General features: G+C 50.3%; 1 protein-coding gene across 1 annotated transcript in view; it reads right to left on the reverse strand.

Moving 5' to 3' along the window:
- The window catches only part of SSH1 (slingshot protein phosphatase 1), a 56,733-nt gene that overhangs the window by 18,011 nt on the left and 18,157 nt on the right, over positions 1-20,565 (reverse strand). The window contains exons 3-9 of the mRNA XM_018061088.1: positions 12,366-12,469; positions 7,729-7,793; positions 7,135-7,256; positions 5,028-5,096; positions 3,386-3,451; positions 1,727-1,921; positions 595-688 (exon numbers count right to left, since the gene is read on the reverse strand). Coding sequence (XP_017916577.1) covers positions 595-688; positions 1,727-1,921; positions 3,386-3,451; positions 5,028-5,096; positions 7,135-7,256; positions 7,729-7,793; positions 12,366-12,469 — 715 coding nt within the window. The remainder of the gene's footprint in view (positions 1-594; positions 689-1,726; positions 1,922-3,385; positions 3,452-5,027; positions 5,097-7,134; positions 7,257-7,728; positions 7,794-12,365; positions 12,470-20,565) is intronic.

Here is a 20,565-nt window from a genome sequence, read left to right on the forward strand (position 1 = left end):
AGAAGCCCAACTGTGGCTGTTTTCAAAGGAAGTATTTGGGGGCTTTTTTCAAGAGTCATCATATATGCATTTAGACATAGCGAACACACGCGTGGGTGGCAGGAATACAGGCTACTCAGCCTCAAAGTGACTCTGACTGGGGGACATTTATTATTTCAAAGAAGGAATCTGATTCCCTGGGATCTTTTCTACTGAGTTGAAAGCACTTAAGGCTTTTCCAATGCTCAAATCTATCACCGTGAAAACATAAGGTCAGTTTCATCTCGTTTTGGAAGATACCATGATGGGCTTCATTCTGTATTATTTCATAAAAAGACTGCTTTGTACACCGTCAACCTGCTGCTGAATTCAGCTGTTACTATAATTCACAGCATTCCGTGGACAAAAAGCAACAGAAAGAAGAAAACAAGCGATCCAGAAAAACAATAAAGGGTAGTTTCCTCTGGCTTTGGAAGGATTTTTTTTTACACGTGCTAATTCGTAAACAGATTGTATGTGACTTTTCTACAATGGCAGCTTCAACCTCTCGGCTCTACACACTCGGAAGCAGGGACGCCCGCCACCTCGGCCTGCCCAGCAGGGACGCGCTCTTACTTCTTTCGACGTCACATTCTCCAGGTCTTGACTCATCATGATGCTCCGGAGTTTGGCTTTGATGAGACGCTCCGTCCTCTCCCCTTCGGTCGGCCTGGGGAGAAGTCGTGTTTAGGGACGTGCAGAACTGAAGAGGCCTGTGGTCGGCATTCACAGAAACCCCAGCTGCGCCTGGGCGGCACGGGGCACGGCTCAGGCACGTTCTCAGTGAGAAGGGGAGAGGGGCAGGGATGTCCCCTGAGGATGCAAACGCTGATGGCGAGGCACCCTCACTCCTTGTGCGGGTCTGCAGAGCCCCAGACTCTCAGGGCTGGAGGCTGGAACCCCCGGGGCCCTCAGGAAGCCCGTGGCCCAGCTGCATCCGGCTCCTGTTACCTCCTTACACATTTAAACGGAATCAACGTCTGCGAGCCTCCCTGCACCTTCTACAGGCCAGCCTGATCCTGACCCTGGGGCCACACGGACTGAACAGGACAACCCTTCTCGCACGTGATGCGCCTTCTTTATACTCGAAGGCACATATTCTGGCCAATGCGCTTGTAATTTCTTGGAGGCCTCATACATGTGGCTTCTGTCCTCCCCACATATGCTGGGCTCCCCTCCATCTACAGCCCTCCTACATGCGATGTCCCTGAGGAACAGAACACTCAGGACGAGGATCTTACCAGGAGAGAAGGGGCAAGTGCCTCCCTCCTTCTGGGACTAGAGCTGACTGAGTGTGGCCTCGGGGCACGCGGGGGCACCTCTACAGCCTCTGAGAGGCAGCTCCGGGCCTGCTTTCATGAAGTCGTGTTTCCGGACCCGAGGAACCAGACGTAACATTCATCTTATAAACTTATTCACTCTTATAAGCAGAGGAAGAGGCTTTGCAAACCCGTCTGTGGCCCTGGGGAAGAGGGGCTGGAGCACCGCACAGCAAGGCTGATGAAGTTATGGAGCCGCTCCCCAGAAATGCAGTCACACCTGAATTCGTCTATAATTTCCAAAGGGGGAGTGGAAGTCACAGATCCTCCCCCCAGCCAAAGACAACCCCCGGGGGCTGCAGGTCAGGAACCCCTGCCTGCGGTGCTGGTTCTGGGACATGACGGGGCGGGATGCTGTGCGGGCCAGGGTCCAGGGTCGGGGCACTCACTTGTCTGCGAACAGGGCGGGGGAGTCGGGCCGTGTGGACTCGAGGTCCTGCATGGCATTCCACTCGTTGATGCAGCTCTGCTCGGAGCCTATGCAGCTCTCGTAGTAGGAGGCCCAGAGCAGCGCCACGCCCCCTGGGAAGTAGTTGTGCCGCCGCGCCACCTCGCAGGCCTTGTGCAAGACCTGCAGGGCAGACCTGGGGCCAGGGGAGGGGCAGAGGGTCAGGGACAGGAAACCCGAGGGGGCCGCACAGCCGTCAGGCACCTCTGCGGGCCTCCGGGACACGGGGCAGTGACCCTGAGGGCCGAGATAGCACCCGCCATCAGCCCCAAGGAGGGAACAACACAGCTTCCTAACTCGCCCAGTTGGGCAGGCTCCCAGGTCACGTTCCATCCGCGGGTGGGCTCCCAAGGACGGATTCACTGCTGAGGCTGCAGTTACCTTGAAGGCAGGGACCCCAGTTTAGCAGAGCAGTTGGAAGGAAAGCTTCCTCAACACGCGGCACAGAGGGCTGGTTGTATCCTCAGTCAGTTAATTTTCAGCTCCCTCCCATCAATGTCAGAATAGCTTAGATGCTCAGATTTCCTAGGGAAATGAGTTCTAGAAACTAATTTTAATATGAGAACTAACTGCAGAAGAGGTTTGGGAAGGCACAGTGGGGCAGAAGAAACGAAACTGCCAATGCATATGGTAGCAGCCAATTTACTTATCCGTTTCCTACTTCTTTTTACAAAAATATCTGCTGAGTATTTCTCAGTGAATGGGGTGAATCAGATATCAATGAAGCGTGGACAAACGAGGCCTTGGATGGAAAAATTGTCAGCGAGTGAATGGCTACAGTGTAAGACACTGAGTCGGGGGCACCCCTTCAAAGACTGGAGACAGAATTACCACATGATCTAGAAATTCCATTCCCAGGTACATTCCCCAAAGAATTGAAAGCAGGGATTCAGCAGATACTTTGTCTGCCAGAGATCACAGCAGCTCTATTCACAGCCGCCGAAAGGAGGAAGTGACTCAAATGTCCATCAAGAGACGAACAGATAAACAAAAGCAGTATATCCATGTAACAAACTTACTGTTCACCCTTAAAAAGGAACGGAGCACGGCAACGCGGATGAGCCCTGAAAGCATCACGCTAGGTGCAAGAAGCCAGACACGAGAGGATGGGGTGCTGTATGACCCCGCTTACACGAGGGACCCAGAACAGGCAGAGTCACAGAGAGAGCGAAAACAGAGGCTACCAGGCGCTGGGAGGGGGGCAATGGGGAATTAGCGGTTAATAAATGCACAGCTTCTGTTTCAAGTGGACAGTGATGATGGGTGTACAACACTGGAAATGTACTTAATGTCACTGAACTGCAACCTTGAAAAACGCTTAAGGGACCTTCCCTGGCGGTCCAGTGGTTAAGACTCCGAGCTCCCAATGCAAAGGGCGTGGGTTCGACGCCCCGGTTGGGGAACTGAGATCCCACATACTGCACAGAGAGGCCAAAAAAAAAAAATGCTTAAAATGGTAAATTTTATGTTACATATATTTTGCCACACACATAAAATAAACATACCTAAACGTGCTTCTCAGGAGATGGGGTTTTTTAATTCATGCTGTCAGCTAGGAAAATATTTGTAAGGAGTTAAAAGTCCCTGAAACCACACTTACCACATAGCCTGGACAGACACAGGCTTGAAGACGTGCATCCTCCCAGCGGTGCTGACGCTGAATCCACTGGGAATGAAAAACAAAAGACGGCGTGGTGAGAAGGCGGAGCCCCCAACCACATCACTGCCAGGTGGTGGGGGACACCCCGAGGACAAGTCTGCCTCACACTGTCTGATGAGGGACCATAGGCCACAGAGACAAGGGCAAAAGCGAAAAAAAAGAAAAAGAGAGAAAGAGAGAAATAGGTTCTCAGATCCGGAAGACTGGCTTTTAACCCAGCAACGCAAAGTCAGCCGAAAACCGAAAACCCAGCAAAGGGCAACCCCAGCACTGGACACTCTCGCTTCACTTGCCCACCCCGCTCCCCTACTTCTGGCCCCACACACACTATCTAGGTTTTGTTTTTTTTTTTTTTCCATTAGGGTCTTAGTTGCAGGCATGTGGGATCTAGTTCTCTGACGAGGGATGAAACCAGGGGCTCTCTGTATTGGGAGCCTGGAGTCACAGCCACTGGACCATCAGGGAAGTCCCCATCTATGTTTTTAAGAGTTGCCTAAGAAACACATTAATGAAAGATAAAAGTTTAAAAGGGGAATATATATGGCAATTCCTTGGAGGTTCAGTGGCTAAGACTCCTTGCTTTCATTATAGGGGGCACAGGTTCGATCTCTGGTTGAGGAACTAAGATCTTGCAAGCTGCACAGCAGGGTCAAAAATTTTTTTTTAAGTAAACAAATAAAAATTTTAAAAAATTAGAAAAGTAATCGTAAGCCCATGTCTTCAGTAAATCTGATTTTCATTTTTCCCTCCCAGTTTTATCTACACAGCCACATAACTTTTCTTGCTGGAATCGCAGGTGGAGATCATTTCCTCTCCTGCTTCTTCCCACTCTTGGCTATACCTGAGGTCCCCCCACCTCACGGCCGCTCTGGAATCTGGACTGCCCTCTGGCCACTGGGATGATCCCGCCTCTTCAGCGCCCCCAAGGGGCACCTGAAACACACTGCACCTGTTGGTTGCATGTCTCCCCTCAGCCCTGAGACCTGGAACTCCAGCCGCACCCTATCACCCGTGCACTTGCAGGGACCAGTCCCGGGAGGACACATGGCGAGCGTTCATTTAACAACTCAAGGCAAATGGATGAACATCCATTTAACGCTATTCTTGAACTTCATACAGCAGAAGATCTCCCCAAAAGTAGAATGTTTCTGTTGGCACCTCATGACCCAGACTCCCTTCTCATTAGAGGTGCGTGCGTGCTCAGTTGTGCCTGACTCTTTTCGACCAAATGGACTATAGCCTGCCAGGCTCCTCTGTCCATGGGATTTCCCAGGCAAGAACACTGGGGTGGGCTGCCATTTCCTCCTCCAGGGGATCTTCCTAACCCAGGGATCAAACCCATGTGCCCTGCACTGGCAGGTGGGGTCTCTACCGCTGAGCCATCGGGAAAGCCCAAACTCCCTGGTATCACGTCCCAAATGGACCCTGCCTTGTGTGCCTCACGGGAGGGCAGTGTTACTCCTCCTGACGTGATAAACATGTCACACACGGAGATTGTGTTAATGATTACCCAATGATGTCCAAACTGACTCGTGTTTCAAAGTCTACGGTGAAAGAAGCCCTTTTAAAGAGGTCTCCTTACCCATCTCCATCGAGGTGGATTTTTGTGTCGCTCCACAGTCGGAGAACCATCCCGATGGTACAGCTTTTACTACACAAGAGAGAAGAGGAGACGTCTGGAGTTAGGGTCCACCCTCCTGCACGAGGCCTTCCCTTGCTGTGTCTCCACCCAGCTGGTGCAGCTCACAGCGGGGAACCACCACCTGCCCCGGGTCCTGCTCCCTAGGGGTGTATCTGTCTGCAGGGACAGCCCACCACTGAATTCGAGAAGACGCGGGCTTTGGATGGCCAGAAACCCCAGCTTAGAGACAGTCACGGGGGACCATGACTCCATAAATGCTAGGTCTCAGCTACAGCTCTCAGGGGCCAGGAGCAACCAGTGGACCACACACCCGCAGTGCAGCAGGAGTGAAGCCGACAACGGCAGGCATGCACCTGGCACGAGGCCACACAGTCTGGGGGACACAGGCGAATCGTGGCAGCTATCCTCAGTCTCCTGTCCTGGGGTGGCAGGGGTGGGGAAACTGCCAACATCAGGACTGGAGTTCACTTCTGGACCTCTGTTTCTGTAGCTGCTGTGCAGTTGGTGTTTTAAAATCAAGCTTAATCTGCGTTTTGTTTTTTTTGCCCATCCTAACAGCGATATGATACCTGACCACTTCAGGTATCATAGCCTGGCACTGCTGAGAAACACAGATGGAAAGAAAAGGTTTTATCAGAGGGTCTCCTCGGATCCCTGTGAAAATTCTTCAGGCATTTGAAAAAGAGTTGGCTTGTGAGAAACAGCCGTCACTTCCAGGGCCAGCTCAGACCACCTCCGGGGACCCTACACGGACATCTCTCTGCTATGGGCTGACAGGCCCCAAGGGACTACGGCTATGCACACAAAACCGTGCCACAGGCAGTCCTCGGGTTCACGAAACCCACTCAATCCTATGAGTATCAGCAGCCATGGGGGATCTTTTCAACCCTCCGCTTCTGTATCTGCCTTCCTATTACTTCATTTACTTGTAACAAGCAATGGAGTCTTGGTCGCAAGGGTGGGACTAATGGCAGCCCCCTCGCAAGAACAAGACGAGACAGCACGGTCTCCACGCCAACCACTGCCTCTGCGGCTCGTGACTTCTGCTATCAATTCTGCCTGAAATGCTCTTCCAATGCATCCTCTGACCTGCCCTAACCCCAGACTCACCTGACAAGCCCATTCGTCCTCTAAGACTGGGCTTAGCCATCGCCTGTTCCTGAAGGCCCTGCCAGGCCCATGCCCCTCCTGGGTTCCCATGACCACCCCACACTTCTCCATTACTGGGTGCATCACCCTGACTTCTGGTGACGGCTCTTTCCCCGCTGAGCGTACAGGCTCTTTGAGGCCGAGAACCGTGGATACTGTTGCTGCCCTGTGTGTCCGGGCTGAGCCTATCGCCTCATACTCAGGAGAATGCAAGCACATGGCTTGCTTAATGAAGAGCAGGTTAATGAGGAATAAAGAGAGTCTACTCTAGTCCAGTTTTAACAAATTCAGGTTCAGCAATGATCTCACTCGCATTAACTTCTCCAATACGTAAGGAGAGTCGTTCACCTCCATTCAACACACATAATAAGGTCTATGATATAACTATTAGAAACTTGGCCTCCAGTTATTGGGAAATTCCCAACCCCTCTTCAAGCCTCTGACCCAGGACCCATCAACAAGCACTTGGGAATCCACGGGATATTAATACTGAATCAGGCCCTTGATATAATCCCCATCGATCACATACTTCCATATGGGATGGTCAGCCTGGAAGGCGCCTTCCTGCTTTACCTGGTCTGGCTCCTGCTTGCCCTGGGGTATTCACCACAGCTGTCACCTCCTCCAGGAAGCCCTGCTGGTTAAGGTGCCCTCTTCTAGGGCACCCCTGGGACCCAGGGTTAAATCTCTAAGCAGAGTGTAGACCCTAAGCTCTCTGGGAGCAGAGACTGGACCAGCACAGCACATGAGAGCTAAAACAAGGGGCTCCACGGTCCCCAGGGCCTGACCACCTTGTCATCTACTGTTCCCACCATAGGTGTGGGACCCTGGAAACCTTTTTCCAGCAGCAACTCCTGGCCCTGCCGCAGAGGGGAGCCACCGTGCAGAGCAGACTTACCTCTCCTTACTGGAAAAGTCGACTCCCAACAGGATACTCTCCTCCGTGTCCTGGCGCCCGCTGCTGTCCACCACCACCATGTAGCGGACCCGCTCCGCCCAGGCACTCTCCAAGCGCACGGCCTAGATGGGCGGACATGCTCTCGCTGGCCTGCCTTTCCAGGTGGCTACCCCTTCCTCCACCAGCCCAAGACCGGAGACTTTTGTTTTTATCTTTCCCCTGAGAGTTTCGGCATTAAGATGAAAGTCTTACATCTGGTTTATATCCCCAGAATGAGGGACAGCGCCTGGCTCAGAGGAGACCCTCAAACTTCGTTAAATACGGGTGAACAAATAAAACCCAGAGAAAGACGATTTCAGCTCAGCACAGACTGACCCAGAGACCTTATCCACCCTTTCCTGCACCTTCTGGGGGACAGGGAGCAGATGGGGAATTTGGCCTTAGTGAACAGCTTGGGAGAATTTGCTATAATGTAAGAGAGCCAACCCCCACCCCCTCATTCCCCGACCTCCCTTCCAACTCCCTGCTCGTCAATAAGTGCCTACCAAATGTCACCATTAAAAATGAAAACTTGCCACTCTCATCTCTTCTTACCAGCTTGATTCTATCTTCACAACGCAGAAGGTTGATCATGACTTGAAGATGTTGAGGCAGGTCCCCTGTTGGATGAATGGAGAAAGTTTAAAATAGGTCACCCACCTACTTTCCAGGCAGATACCCAGGAGAGGCTGGTTTTGAGGGTCTGGAAGACCTGGACTTCCCTTAGTCCCCTCCTGAATGCTGAAATGAGTATGAGTGAGAGAGAGAGTTCATTGCCGGGTTTCTTAAAGTTGCTTTTGTTTTCTGAACTAAATGTAATATGTGTTTTTTATTATTATTACATACAAAATCTCAAAAATACAGATGAGCCTAGAGAAGAAACATTCTTAAATTCAAGCAAATGTGACTTTGCAGGGGTGGAGGCAGCAGCAACTATAGACACAGCTGAAAAGAGGGATTTGCTGAGGGTTGGTCTGAAAGAAAAAGGACTTGGGGTTATTTTCCGCTTAAAAAATCTGCCTTCAGTGCAGAAGACGTGGGTTTGATCCCTGGGTCAGGAAGATCCCTGAGAGAAGGGAATGCATTCCAATATTCTTGCCTGGAGATGTCCATGGACAGAGGAGTCTGATGGTACTACAGTCCATGGGGTCTCAAAGAGCTGGACATGACTGAGTGACTAACACGCACACTCCACTTTCCTTAAAAGAGGGTGAAAGACATGACTTCTATAACCAGGAGGGAAAATGTTTTAAGTCACTGCACAGAGAGAAGGTATGTGCTGGGTACCCAGAGATATAATTTGAGTAAACAGCAATGGCATTTTTTTTCCTGCCATAAATCATATACTCTCTGTTTGTTTCCCCCAGGTGATTGAAAAGAGACAGGAATCCAGGGTCAGCCTCCAATTATCACTGAGTGGCCGCAGGGTCCCTGGGGGGGTGTCTCTGGACTGCAGGGCGGGAAAGAGAGTTTTTCGGAGATGGTGAGGCTCCACAGCCACGCAGGATCCAACCCACAGGAGAAGGGCTGCGTCTCCCAGGCCCAGGGGACCCCATAACTGAGCTTCAGAACTAGAAAGTAGTGAGGGTGTTTGCAATGCCGCTTTTTTTCCTAGCTTATGTATATATTTCAAATATGTCTGTGTGGGGATCGTTCTGAAGAAATGGTTCAACTGTAAAGATGCTGATGTGGAAGAAAAGTACAAGGAGTAATTCACAGAAAATCCATAATAATTTCAGGTTGTGCAACACTCCTAAGAAACAATTATCATAAGGAAAAAAATGATCCTACAGATCATGATTAGAACCCAGAGGGATTAATCCACTGGCTGTGTTCCTTTTTTTCAAACTTGATTTTCCCATATGATTTTTTTAAGTTGGTATGTTGCATTTTCATTTTTTATTTAGTTCAAGAAATTTTCTTTTTTATGGCCATGTGGTGTGTGGGATCTTAGCTCCCTGACCAGAGATTAGACCCCTGGCATCCTGACATGGAAGTACAGAGTCTCAACCACTGGATCGCCAGGGAAGCCCCTGGGCATGCTCCTTTGGCAAAAAAGCATCTTTTTAATCTTAGAGAAGGCTGACAAATGATGTGCAAACGGCACTTCCAGCCTCAGAGAGGAGTCAAGTTTGTTGGAAACCTGCCCCCTTGTCTTCTCTCTTCCAGGATCCCACAGAGTACAACACCCTACGCTGGCACCACGTCCCGTAAGAAATGACTTGGAGAGGACAGTCCTCGGTCCTTTTCTCTACCCAGTGGCATGCTTACCTGTCGTGTCACCAACATCAGGATGGCACACAGCCACCACGGCTGGGCGCCCCCACCCCCTACTCTGAGTCACAAAAGCACACGGATGAAGGCGGACACCAGTCCCTTGTCTGATGAGTGGCTCAGTGAAAACGATGCTGTCCACACAGATAGAGGCCTTTCTGGAAAAGGCAATGGCACCCCACACCAGTACTCTTGCCTGGAAAATGCCATGGATGGAGGAGCCTGGTAGGCTGCAGTCCATGGGGTTGCTATGAGTTGGACATGACTGAGTGACTTCACTTTCACTTTTCACTTTCATGCATTGGAGAAGGAAACGGCAACCCACTCCAGTGTTCTTGCCTGGAGAATCCCAGGGACGGGGGAGCCTCGTGGGCTGCCGTCTATGGGGCTGCACAGAGTTGGACACGACTGAAACGACTTAGCAGCAGCAGCAGCAGCAGAGGCCTTTCAGTGGGACGGTCTGCTGAGACATGGAATTGCTGACAGAGAGAAATCCCAACCCCAGGCCTGGCAGCCTCACACAGTCTCTGTATGTTAAAGTGTTCGGTAAGCACTTGCAAAAAAAAAAAAAAAAAAAGCAGAGAATTTGAGCCTGAAGTATAGGTCAGCCCTGGAAAGGAAGAGTCTTGGCCCAACTGGACTGGCTAACATGAGCGGAATCACTCGATGTGGAGTCATGTCCTCAGCTTGGCATGGGGTTTGCTTAGGGGCCTGTGGGTCGTCTGGGGGACTTGCCGTGAAGTCCAGTGTGTGCCTGACCCACAGTCATGTACTGAGCATCTGTGGCCAGTGGGCAAGCCCTGCTTTTCTGAGCTCACTGGATGCCCCCCTCAGACACCAGGGCAGGAAAGCCAACACACCAGGCTCCCTTCCCATCCTTATGTTACCTTCCAGAGATGCACCAACCGGGTGGAATGATTTTACAAGACAGTTTTGTAGTCACTTCCCCAAGATTGCACACAGTATGCAAATATTCGCTGAATTTGAGGAAGGAGACATTTAATACTTAGGGAGCAAAACTGAGCACTGGCTTTGCTCATGCATTATGGTTAAGCCATGAACAACAGTTTACATTCCTTATAGGCAGAAGTGCTAGCAGAGTAAGAAGCAAAGGTTCTGTTTGTAGTTTTATTGTACCAGCAGGCACTGTAGCAATGATTACAGCTACGCAGGCAGAGCACCAAGGAGAAGGTAGGCCTGTTAACGTGCATAAATTTCACATTTCTTGTCATCGGAGTTACTGACCGGTATTTGATGCCCGTTGTACAGATTAGGAGACCAAAGCTCAGAAATTGACTCTGAAAGTTCTGTATGCTTGCAGAACTGGATCAGAAGCCAGGTCTGTCTGGCTCCAAAGTAAATATTCTTTCCACAAAACACACCGCCTCCCTGTGCAGAAGGATTGTTTACTTAGCTTACGACAGACCTAAATCTTGATTATAAATATCAGCATGTGACAATATTGACTGAGCCTTGGGGTTTGCTATAAAATCTAAGACAGGAAATTCTAGCCTAGAGACTCAGCTCCCAGATGAGGCTTGACTGACTTGACGTTAGACAAACAAGATGACCGAAGTGACAACAGAACTGGTCCCAACTGTCAGCTCCTTTGATTCACTGTGGTTCTTCACCTCTAAGAGAGGTGAGGTCTTTCCAGCACCTATTCAGACGTGCGCTGCCCAGCCAAGAAGTGCCTGGAGAGGCTCCCCACTGGCTACAAAGATCCACTTGCACGCAAATGCCTCCCTAATCCTTTACTCCCAAATGCCTTCAGGTTCAGGGTCAAGTCACCTAAGAAAACCCGTCTTACTGCTTTGTTGTTGCTGTGCAGTCACTCAGTCCGACTCTGTGCAACCCCATGGACTGCAGCATGTCAGCCTTCCCTGTCTTCCACTTCCTGGGCATTTCTTTTCTTTTTTTTGAAGCTTTTTTTTTTTTTTTTGTAGACCATTTTTAAAGTCTTTATTGAACTGGTTACAATATTGCTCCTGTTTCTCTGTTTTGGTTTTTTGGTCACAAGGCACAAGGGATCTCAGTTCCCCAACCAGGGACTGAACCCGCACCTTCTGCATTGGAAGGCGGAGTCTTAACCACCGGACCGCCAGGGAAGTCCTTGGACACATTTCTTATTTCCTTGCTTTTGTGCCTCAGTGAATACTTGCTTTGATCCCATTTTATAATTTCTGTCTACTTCCAAAAAACCACCCACCATTAAAAAATAAAGACTTTCCAACCCAGTATGTGCCCAAGGTTTGTAAATAAATTCCCCAAATGAGAGCTTTCCAAGTGCTCAGAGCAATGACAGGCTAGGCATCTCGCACCCCAAGGCAGTAATTTTCAAGGGGACAACATCTGGCTATGAGATGCTCTGGTACATTTGTTAAAAAGGCATGTGAAGAAAGGGAAAGTGTTAGCTGCTTAGTCATGTCCGAGTCTTTGCGACCCCATGAACTACGGCCCACCAGGCTCCTCTGTCCATGGAATTCTCCAGGCAAGAATACTAGAGTGGGCAGCCATTCCCTTCTCTAGGGGAATCTTCCCAAACCAGGGATCAGACCCGGGTGTTCTGCAAGGCAGGCAACTTCTTTATTGTCTGAGCCACCAGGAGAAGCCCAGGATACTGTAACTTAAAATCTGCAGTTAACGGATAGACTGAGTAGGGAATCTTTACATCCAAACAGAAAGCTGCTGACCTTATATACACACGCACGGTCAAAGGGTGCTGGCTCCCAGTGCCGTCAGGAAAACACACATGGCCTCAAGAAAAGAGCCTCTAACCTGCACCTGTCATCATCCACCTGAGCTGCGCTATTTCCCTGGCCTTGAGAACCAGCCAAGTGCTGAACACAGTGTGGCAGGGTTGCTCAGCCACACAGAAGGTGACTCCCTGGGTAAGAGCATCAGTTTAGAGCCATCACCTGCATGCTTGTGGGGGTGCTGAAGACTCCGCTGGCCTTGAGGGCTGCTTCCCTGCTGTAGGAAGAGGGCTGCTCCTTTCACCATGAAAAAGCTCTCACTTAAGCTGGGGAGAGGAAAAAAAAACAGAGCACAGTTAGGCTGGAATTCACAGAGAAAAATGGGCGAAGACAAGCTGCAAAGGAAAAGCTGGAGGGTGGCATGTGAAAGGCCAACGGGATGAAACAGCTCCTATGGTAGTTCCACACACTGCTCCCCCCAAACTCTGCCACAAGCCTGCTGCTGGAGAGTTTTGGGGACAAAGCGGGACACCTCGGCTACAACACCGACGGTCTCCACAGGCTCCTCCAGCACTCAGAGCCCCTTCCTGCAGGACACTGTGACGGGACCCACTGTAATACGATGTCTTCTGGAAACAGAGACCGGCTCTCTGACGAGCAGAGGCTGGTTCCTTTCGTGAATTTTTCAGACTTTTGCTGCTGATCTTCCCTCAGCGCTCTAAACTTTTAACAACCTTACTGCTTCCTGGTGTCTTCGGTTTACAGAGCACAAGGAAGATGAAATCACACTTTCACTATCTGTTTGCATCTCACACTATTCCCATAGAAAAGCTCAAGTTTAACCCAGTGAACTTCTCAGCAGAGGGAATCTTTGGTCTTTGTTATTTTAACAGGCAACAGAGAGGGATTGGGGGCAGGAGGAGAAGGGGACGACAGAGGATGAGATGGCTGGATGGCATCACTGACTCAATGGACGTGAATCTGAGTGAACTCCAGGAGTTGGTGACGGACAGGGAGGCCTGATGTGCTGCGATTCATGGGGTCGCAAAGAGTCGGACACGACTGAGCGACTGAACTGAACTGAACTGAATATCCATATTCAAAGTAAGATTTTAAGAAATACAATAAAAAATTTCACTTTCATGACTTGGCTACCAAGAAAATCTTCAGCTTATACAGAAATCCAGCCTGTATGAACTGATAGACTATATTAGCTATTAATTACCACCAATTACTTAGAAAAAACCATTATCTCTGAACACTACACATAAGACACACCAAAATTATTAATAGTGCTAAGGTTATCTTCCTTCTACTTCTTAGCATCTTCCAAATTTACTGTATTGAGCAAATATTAACTTTTGTAAATGATATTTTAACTTTCAAAGTCATAATGCAAAAACATTTCATTTTTATTAATTTTGTGAAAGATCGCAGTTCAAATTATAGGGAGCCATATATATTATTCATTTTCTCTTGAGCAACCAATTAACATATCTGATTGAAAGAAAAATCTCTAAGAAACAGAAGCACTTTAAAAAAAAACAAAAACAAATCAATTCTTGACAGAAACACAAGAACATCTTGTGTAACATAAAACAACAAAGTCATCATTGCCCAGGACAGCTAAAGTTGGTAGTTAAACATTCTCATCCTGGAATATTCAGCTAAGTCTAAAATACAACTCCAGGAGCTAAGAAACCTCATCACAGGGGCCAGTGCCAAGTCAGCAGTTTCTGGAATTGGAAAAAAAAACGGTTGTCTTCCACACTATGAAGACCGCCAACGAAATCCGTTCGTTTTTCCGCCTTGCACGCTAAAAAATCACAACGGCTCTAATAGCAAACATTAAGGTTCTAGTTCTGCCCCCCTTATCCTACCGACACCTGGCTTTCTCTCTTTCCTATGGGAAACAGTTCACACCTGGACAGCGCTTCTTCATCCATCGTCACATACTGCCAAGCCACCCTTTCCACCCTGAGTCCTATACCTGTGGTGCCAGTTTCAAGCGCTGAGTCTAGGACTGTAAATCATGGAAGAAACGAGATGCACCCTTTCTGTGAGTCTCACTTACCCACGGCAGGCAAAAAGCTCGTTAGCATCCATTGGCTGACAGACATCCCAGGCTGTCTAGTTCAAGCAAATGGCAGAGAACTGTCCAACACTTTTCTACCCCTGAAACTTGTCACTCACCCTTTCCTTAAAATCTTACAACTGAGTTTGTTTCTGAACTATGCTATTTTAGGTAAGACACGGATCACTTACTACCTACTTTCATCATTGCCAGAGAGACTCCAACAAAACGCATGAAACTTCACACAGCAATCAGTTCATTGAAGCAGCTGGCAGGGTGGTGGGGGGGAACTTTGCAAGGCATCATCAACCTCTTTTTGTTCGTAAGTTTTAAAAAAAACAAACCCATAGTGACCAGAAACCTGAGACCTCTGGAAACAGCCAGCCATTGACGGTGACCTTTGCCTTGGAAATCATGGGCAAAAATTCCCCTTGGTTTCCCTTATATTTCCTTGGGGGGTGGGGTGGGGGTGAAGGAGGAACAACGCAAAAGAATAGGCTGGTTTTATCCCGTGATCGCTTTTGAGGCCAGTTGTTCCTCAGTATTTCTGAGGCTGTTACAGAATCAAGAGCCTTGAGGCTACATGTCAATTCAGGGGGCTGTGTGCCTGGGCTCCCCGGGAACACTCTGCCTCTGTCCTCCTCTGTGCAGGGTGAGATCTGAAGCTGCAGGCAGGGAGGCTCAGAGGACACACCCTCCCCAGGCTCAGAGACAGCCCTGCGGCTCAGACAGTAAGCAGATGGGGCACAAGGAAAAAAACCTCGCTGGATGACTCCCGGGGCCCAGAGGCCACAGAGCCTGGCAGCCACGGGACCTATGAAAATGGGACACAGATATTCTTTATGGCCCTGCGTCCCGTCTTCTGCTCTGAGCTCACCCTGGGCTCAGAGCCTCCCTTGCCCGCTGGGTGGCCGATGTGAGCAACTGTGTCCTGCAGCCAGGGCTCTGACACCATACGGTCCCTGGGTTCATCAGTCTCCAGACACCCCCACTTCGGGGATGGCGCACCTCCTTTTCAAGGTTCTCTGGATGAGGAAAACACACCCACAAACCACCCATCCTCATCCCAGTGAAATCAGCCTTTTCCCCAAAGATGCTGGTCCCCAGAAAGACAGCTCTTTAGACTAAAGCTCCGGGAACTCAGACGCAGGCAAATGTTTCTCTTGGTCGCTGCGAGAAAAATCCCAACGGGGGATTAAGAACAAGTTCAGCCCCCCACCCTCCCCACTTTTTATCTCCACGATAGAGAGGAATCTCAGAGGCCGGTTTTAGGAGATGACGTGGGGTCATAAGCACTGCAGACAGACGGGGTCCTCCAGAAAACCCCACCCTCCGAGCAGCAACAGCCAGTGTCACCTAGAAACCGGGACGCGGGACGGAAAGAGGAATCGGCGGTGGCGATACATACTAGCTTTGCTGGAAACCTCTGAGGAGCAGTAGTGGGGGGTGGCTGGCTGGAGAGGCAGATGTCAGCACCAGAGAAGAGGTCCCGGACCGCCTGCCGTGGTCACATCGTGTGATCTGAACTGCCCCCAGCCCCTGCCCTCCCAGCTCCCCGGAGAAGGATGGATGTCTGAACAGGAGGCTGGAGGGAGCCCTCCAGGGAAGCGGCAGAGTGCCCGTCCTGATGGAAGGAAGGATGGCGTTCCCACCCAGACGGCAAATGGCTCTGCTGGAACCCTCGTCCTTCCCTGATATTTGGGTTTAAAAAAGGCCCTTGTCCCTGCCTATCCTGATGAAAGAGGGCTATTCAGAGGGAGCAAAACAGCTGAAGTTCCTCTAATCACTTTTACTCCTACAGCTTTTTGTGGGCCTCGGGAACAAGCGATAGGGTGTGCGTTAGAAACTGCGAGGAAAAACAGCTGGCGGCCCAGAAACCCGCCCCGAGCCATGAGGACCCCATTCTTGTTCAAACCGACAGACTGAAGGATTTCTGTTTCTTTCAAATCACCATCCATTCACCCAACAGGGACCGTGGGCAGCTGCCACGGTTATTGGGTGTTTTTTAAAAGCACAGATACGTCCTGGAAGTCCTTCAGTCGTGCTAACAGCTCCTCGAGGCAGATCTGGGGTGTGTGTGTGGGGGGATGGCATTCCAGGTAGAGGGGAGGGGAGGGGCTCTCAGACCCTTTTGCAAGGGGCACAGGGTGGGCTTTGAAGGAAGAGCAGGTGGGTGTCCCAGAGAGTGTGGGATGAGACGCTGAAACCCACCTGGCGGAAGCCAGCTCTGCTTTTGCTGCTTCTTTTGGCAGAGGAAATATCTATGTTAGGGTGCAACTAACATATGCGATGCCAGGCAGGACGGGATGAGCGCCCTGAGAAAGGAACCCTGGAGGGCTGGGAAGAGAGCGCTTCTGAGCGGTGGGTTCTGCAACGTTCTGTGAAGGAAGGGCTCTGAGAGACTTCTGGGAGGGTCTCGCCTGCAAGGTTCTTCCAGCTCCCAAATGGTAAAATTAACCTTCACAAGAGGATCAAGGGAAACACATGCTACGATCGTTCTTGTTCTGTGGTTGAGGAAACTTCAGCCGCAGGAGCATAATCTTTATGAGATGGGCTGAGACCCACGTCTCTCTGGCCCATGCCCACCTTCTTAACCCCTGGAGTGCCCTTGCCGCTGCCCGTCTCAGAGGGAGGACCAGAGTGGAGGCCCTGCAGCCCCCTCTGGGGCCAGGCCTAGCAGCACTGAGGAGTCAGGAGAGGACCAGTCCCCGGTCCTTCTTCCCAGCATGTGGACGCATCAGGCACTGGAGAGAGACGGGAAACAGCCTCAGAAAGAGAAGACCCGGCATCAGCCCTGGGGGCGCCACCATCACCGTTACAGGACAGGACATGTCACCCGGTCCTTCTGGACTGAATGGGGGTCCTGGAGGGGGCGGCTGGGGAGAGGCAGAGCCACGCTGGCCAAGAAGCTGCTTCTCACCAACAGCACCGCCACTGCCCGAGCGCCCGCCACGAGCCACCCCGTCTCCTCCCCAAGCTCTGCGGGAAGACATTCTCTTCTTTCTCACAAATGAAGGAGGTCAGTCCAGCTCCTGAAAGCATCCAGAGAAGAGGCTGGGCAACCTCATCTTTAACCCACTGCCTCAATGACTCTAAGTGCATGTCAAAGTTTAAAAACGTACAACGCACTGGTCTGGGAATCCATATTTCTGGGTTCTAACACCTGGTCTATTATGCGTATATTCTGATATTCACCTATAGGGCTCTGTTCAGCCATTCAAATAGCCAAGTACTTGCAGAAAGGAGAACCACAGTACGCCAAGCCCAAATGAACGTTGGCCAGGTAAAGACAGCAATCTTTAAGGGATGCGTCCACATTTGGGCAGTCTGGATGTGTGCCAGGCCACTCGGAAACAATTCCTTGAAGAAGGGAAACACTCAGTGTAGAGACATTGCACAACAGAATATGATACTAACGCTTCTAATTTCCACTTCTGGCTGTACGTGGGAAGAATCTACAAAACTTCTACAACATTCACGTCCAGGTCTAACACCAGCCAGTTCTAATTCGGAAGGTCTGTGACAAGTCCTCAGCACCCGCTTTTTTTTTTTTTAAAGTCCCAAAACTGCTACTGAAGCACAGTCAGGGCTAAGAACGACACAGAGGAAGCTGCTCCCTTCATAAGGGTTCCTTACACACAGCAGGTACACGACCCATGTTTTTGCTGGTGAAAGATAACACCCATAAAAACCTGTGCTCCTCTCAGAAGGATATGAACATGATTGGGTGCAATGAAGGAAGGCCACGCCAGGTCAAAAACAAACAAACAAACAAACAAACAAACAAACAAATAAAATAATACCATCCTCGGAAGTAGCACAACAGGTTAGCAGATAACTACACATGCCCTTTTCCTACCAAATGCTTTCAGAGTCACAGGTGTTCCTGCCCTTGAAAGGTAGTCCTGCCTCACAGTCATCTGAGATGACAATCACAACAATGAACCAGACCTCTGACAAGCCTGGCTGTTGACAAAGCTCTCTGGATGATGTCAGCCTATTTGATCTTCAAGAAGCTCTTCTAAGGAGAACCCAGCAGGCATCATGATACTCATTTTACAGAAGAGGATACAAGAAGTTGCTTAACTGGTTATTGTTTTAGGATTTCTGATGCTACATCTTGGTCGGGGGAAAACCCCAGAGAACATAGACTTAAACGTATAGACTCTAAAAAAGGGTGAAATGAACACAACACTGTCAATCAACTATGCTTCAATTTTTAAAAAGGTTTCATACTGACTGAAATGTTTGAAATGAACTGAATAACTTTCGCATGGATAGAATTAACCCTCGATTGCACACAGCTCTGCACAGTGATTACGGAATAGACTGGTTTGTCCAGTGGACTCGACGATAATTCTTCACGGAATACTCATAAAGTTGTCACTATAGGAAAGGTGGTCCCCATGTACACTCCAAGAAGGGGTTCCATTAATTCCATCAAGGTTAACAAATACTGGGCTTTCCTGGTGGCTCATTGGTAAAGAAACTGCCTGCAGTGAGGGAGACCTGGGTTCGATCCCTGGGTCAGGAAGATCCCCTGGAAAAAGGAATGACCACCCACTCCAGTGTTCTTGCCTGGAGAATCCCATGGACAGAGGAGCCTGGTGGGCGACAGTGCATGGGATCTCTAGACAGCTGGACATGACTTAGTGGTTCAACAGCAACAAGAGAATGGAAGACTTACTATAGGAGTAAGGCAGGCACCCTGCAGATGGAGACAGAACACTCTCCCCTGTTCTCCCGTGGACGTTTCTCTCATTTTGAACTCAAGTTCAAAAGTCACAGAGACCCCAGGGTGTACCAACACCTTATTTCCATTTTGTGCTTCACAGGGCCATTTCGTAAGGCCTTGTCCCAAAGGCCGTTCTTTGGGCTCTGAGTGAAGACCACAGCTCACCTGATTCACCTACCAGTCAGAGCCCTCTCCTCAAAGGCTCCACTCCACACAGAGTGCTGACCACAGGGAAACTCCAGCTCTGCAGGGCCTTATACTCAGGGAATGGGGTCAGCAGCAAGCAATGCTGGCAGGGCTCGCTACAAATGTCTCTGCTGCTGGGGCATGTATTGTTTGGCTAGAAGGCGTGGGCTTCTCTCAGAGAGAAGGAATGTCCGCAAGTATTTTGGACAGTAAGAGACGTCCTCTGCAGCCAGCTACACAGCGTGCCTTCATGGCAACGGGCGGGGGCGAGCAGCTGGATATGCCAGCAAGCTCGCAAAAGCAGGGCTTCTCCCCCTGCCTAAGTAGGACAGCAGATACTCTGCCTTGGGCTCGCTCCGCAAACCTCGGGAGGGCTCCTCGACGGCTCCCATGAGCCCTAAGGCCCCGTCTGTGGAGGCTGGAGCTGGTGCATCTGCCCGGGAATGTCTGGTACACAGAACTGAAGCCCCTTTCGTGAGCACAGAGGGAGAAAGGCCACATTGTGCAGGAAATGCAGTGGCAGCAGAGACAACCTAGCCAGCCAGAAATAACAGGCACATGAAGGAAACGCTTTCCGAAACAACTCAGAAATTCCAAGAACGGACTGTCTCAGCTGTCCCCGGGTCCCGGCCCCTTCTTTGGGAGGCAGCCCCATCCCATATTCATGGGTCGCCCAGTCCTAACCTGGCGAGGGCACCCTTTCCTTCCCAGGCCCCCAGCTGTGTGAGCCGTGCAACGTCCACTCTCTGTGTGCCCGGCTCTGTGCGGAGTCCTCAGCGTCCCTGTGGGGCAATGCTGTCCAAGAGGAAGGAGACCTCCTCCACCTGTGCCGTCTGATAGGGCAGCCGGAAAGGCCTACAGTCTGACGCTTGAAAGGTGATGAGTGAGGCGGATGAGCTGAATTTGTCTTTTTATTTGACTTTAGTAGTGAAATTCGCTCAGTCATGTCCAATTCTTTGCGACCCCATGGACTGTAGCTCACCAAGCTCCTCTGACCATGGGATTTCCCAGGCAAGAATAGTGGAGCAGGTAGCAGTTCCCTTCCCGAGGGGATCTTCCCAATCCAGGAATGGAAGCCTGGTCTCCTGCATTGCAGGTGGATTCTTTACTGTCTGAGCCACCAGGAAAGCCCAAGAATACTGGGCTTTACTCAGCCACGTGTGGCAAGCAGCTATGATTTGGATGGCACAGCTACGCTGGGAGCCTGCAGCCTAGTGGGAATCAGGGTGGAGAACAGAGGACCCCTGGCCTCTAACCTGCTCTATGCCATTCCCAGCCACTGCCCTTGTTGCACAGATCCCAGCTCCAGGGCTTTTGCGACGCGGGCTCATCTAGAGAGTCCATTTGCACTTGCCTGCTGTGGCAGCCCCAGCCATTCCTGTTGCTGACCTAAGCTTCACATGCTCTGACCTCAAGGCTTACAATGC

The sequence above is a fragment of the Capra hircus genome, chromosome 17 (assembly GCF_001704415.2).
Source record: "Capra hircus breed San Clemente chromosome 17, ASM170441v1, whole genome shotgun sequence".
Classification (NCBI taxonomy): Eukaryota; Metazoa; Chordata; class Mammalia; order Artiodactyla; family Bovidae; genus Capra; species Capra hircus.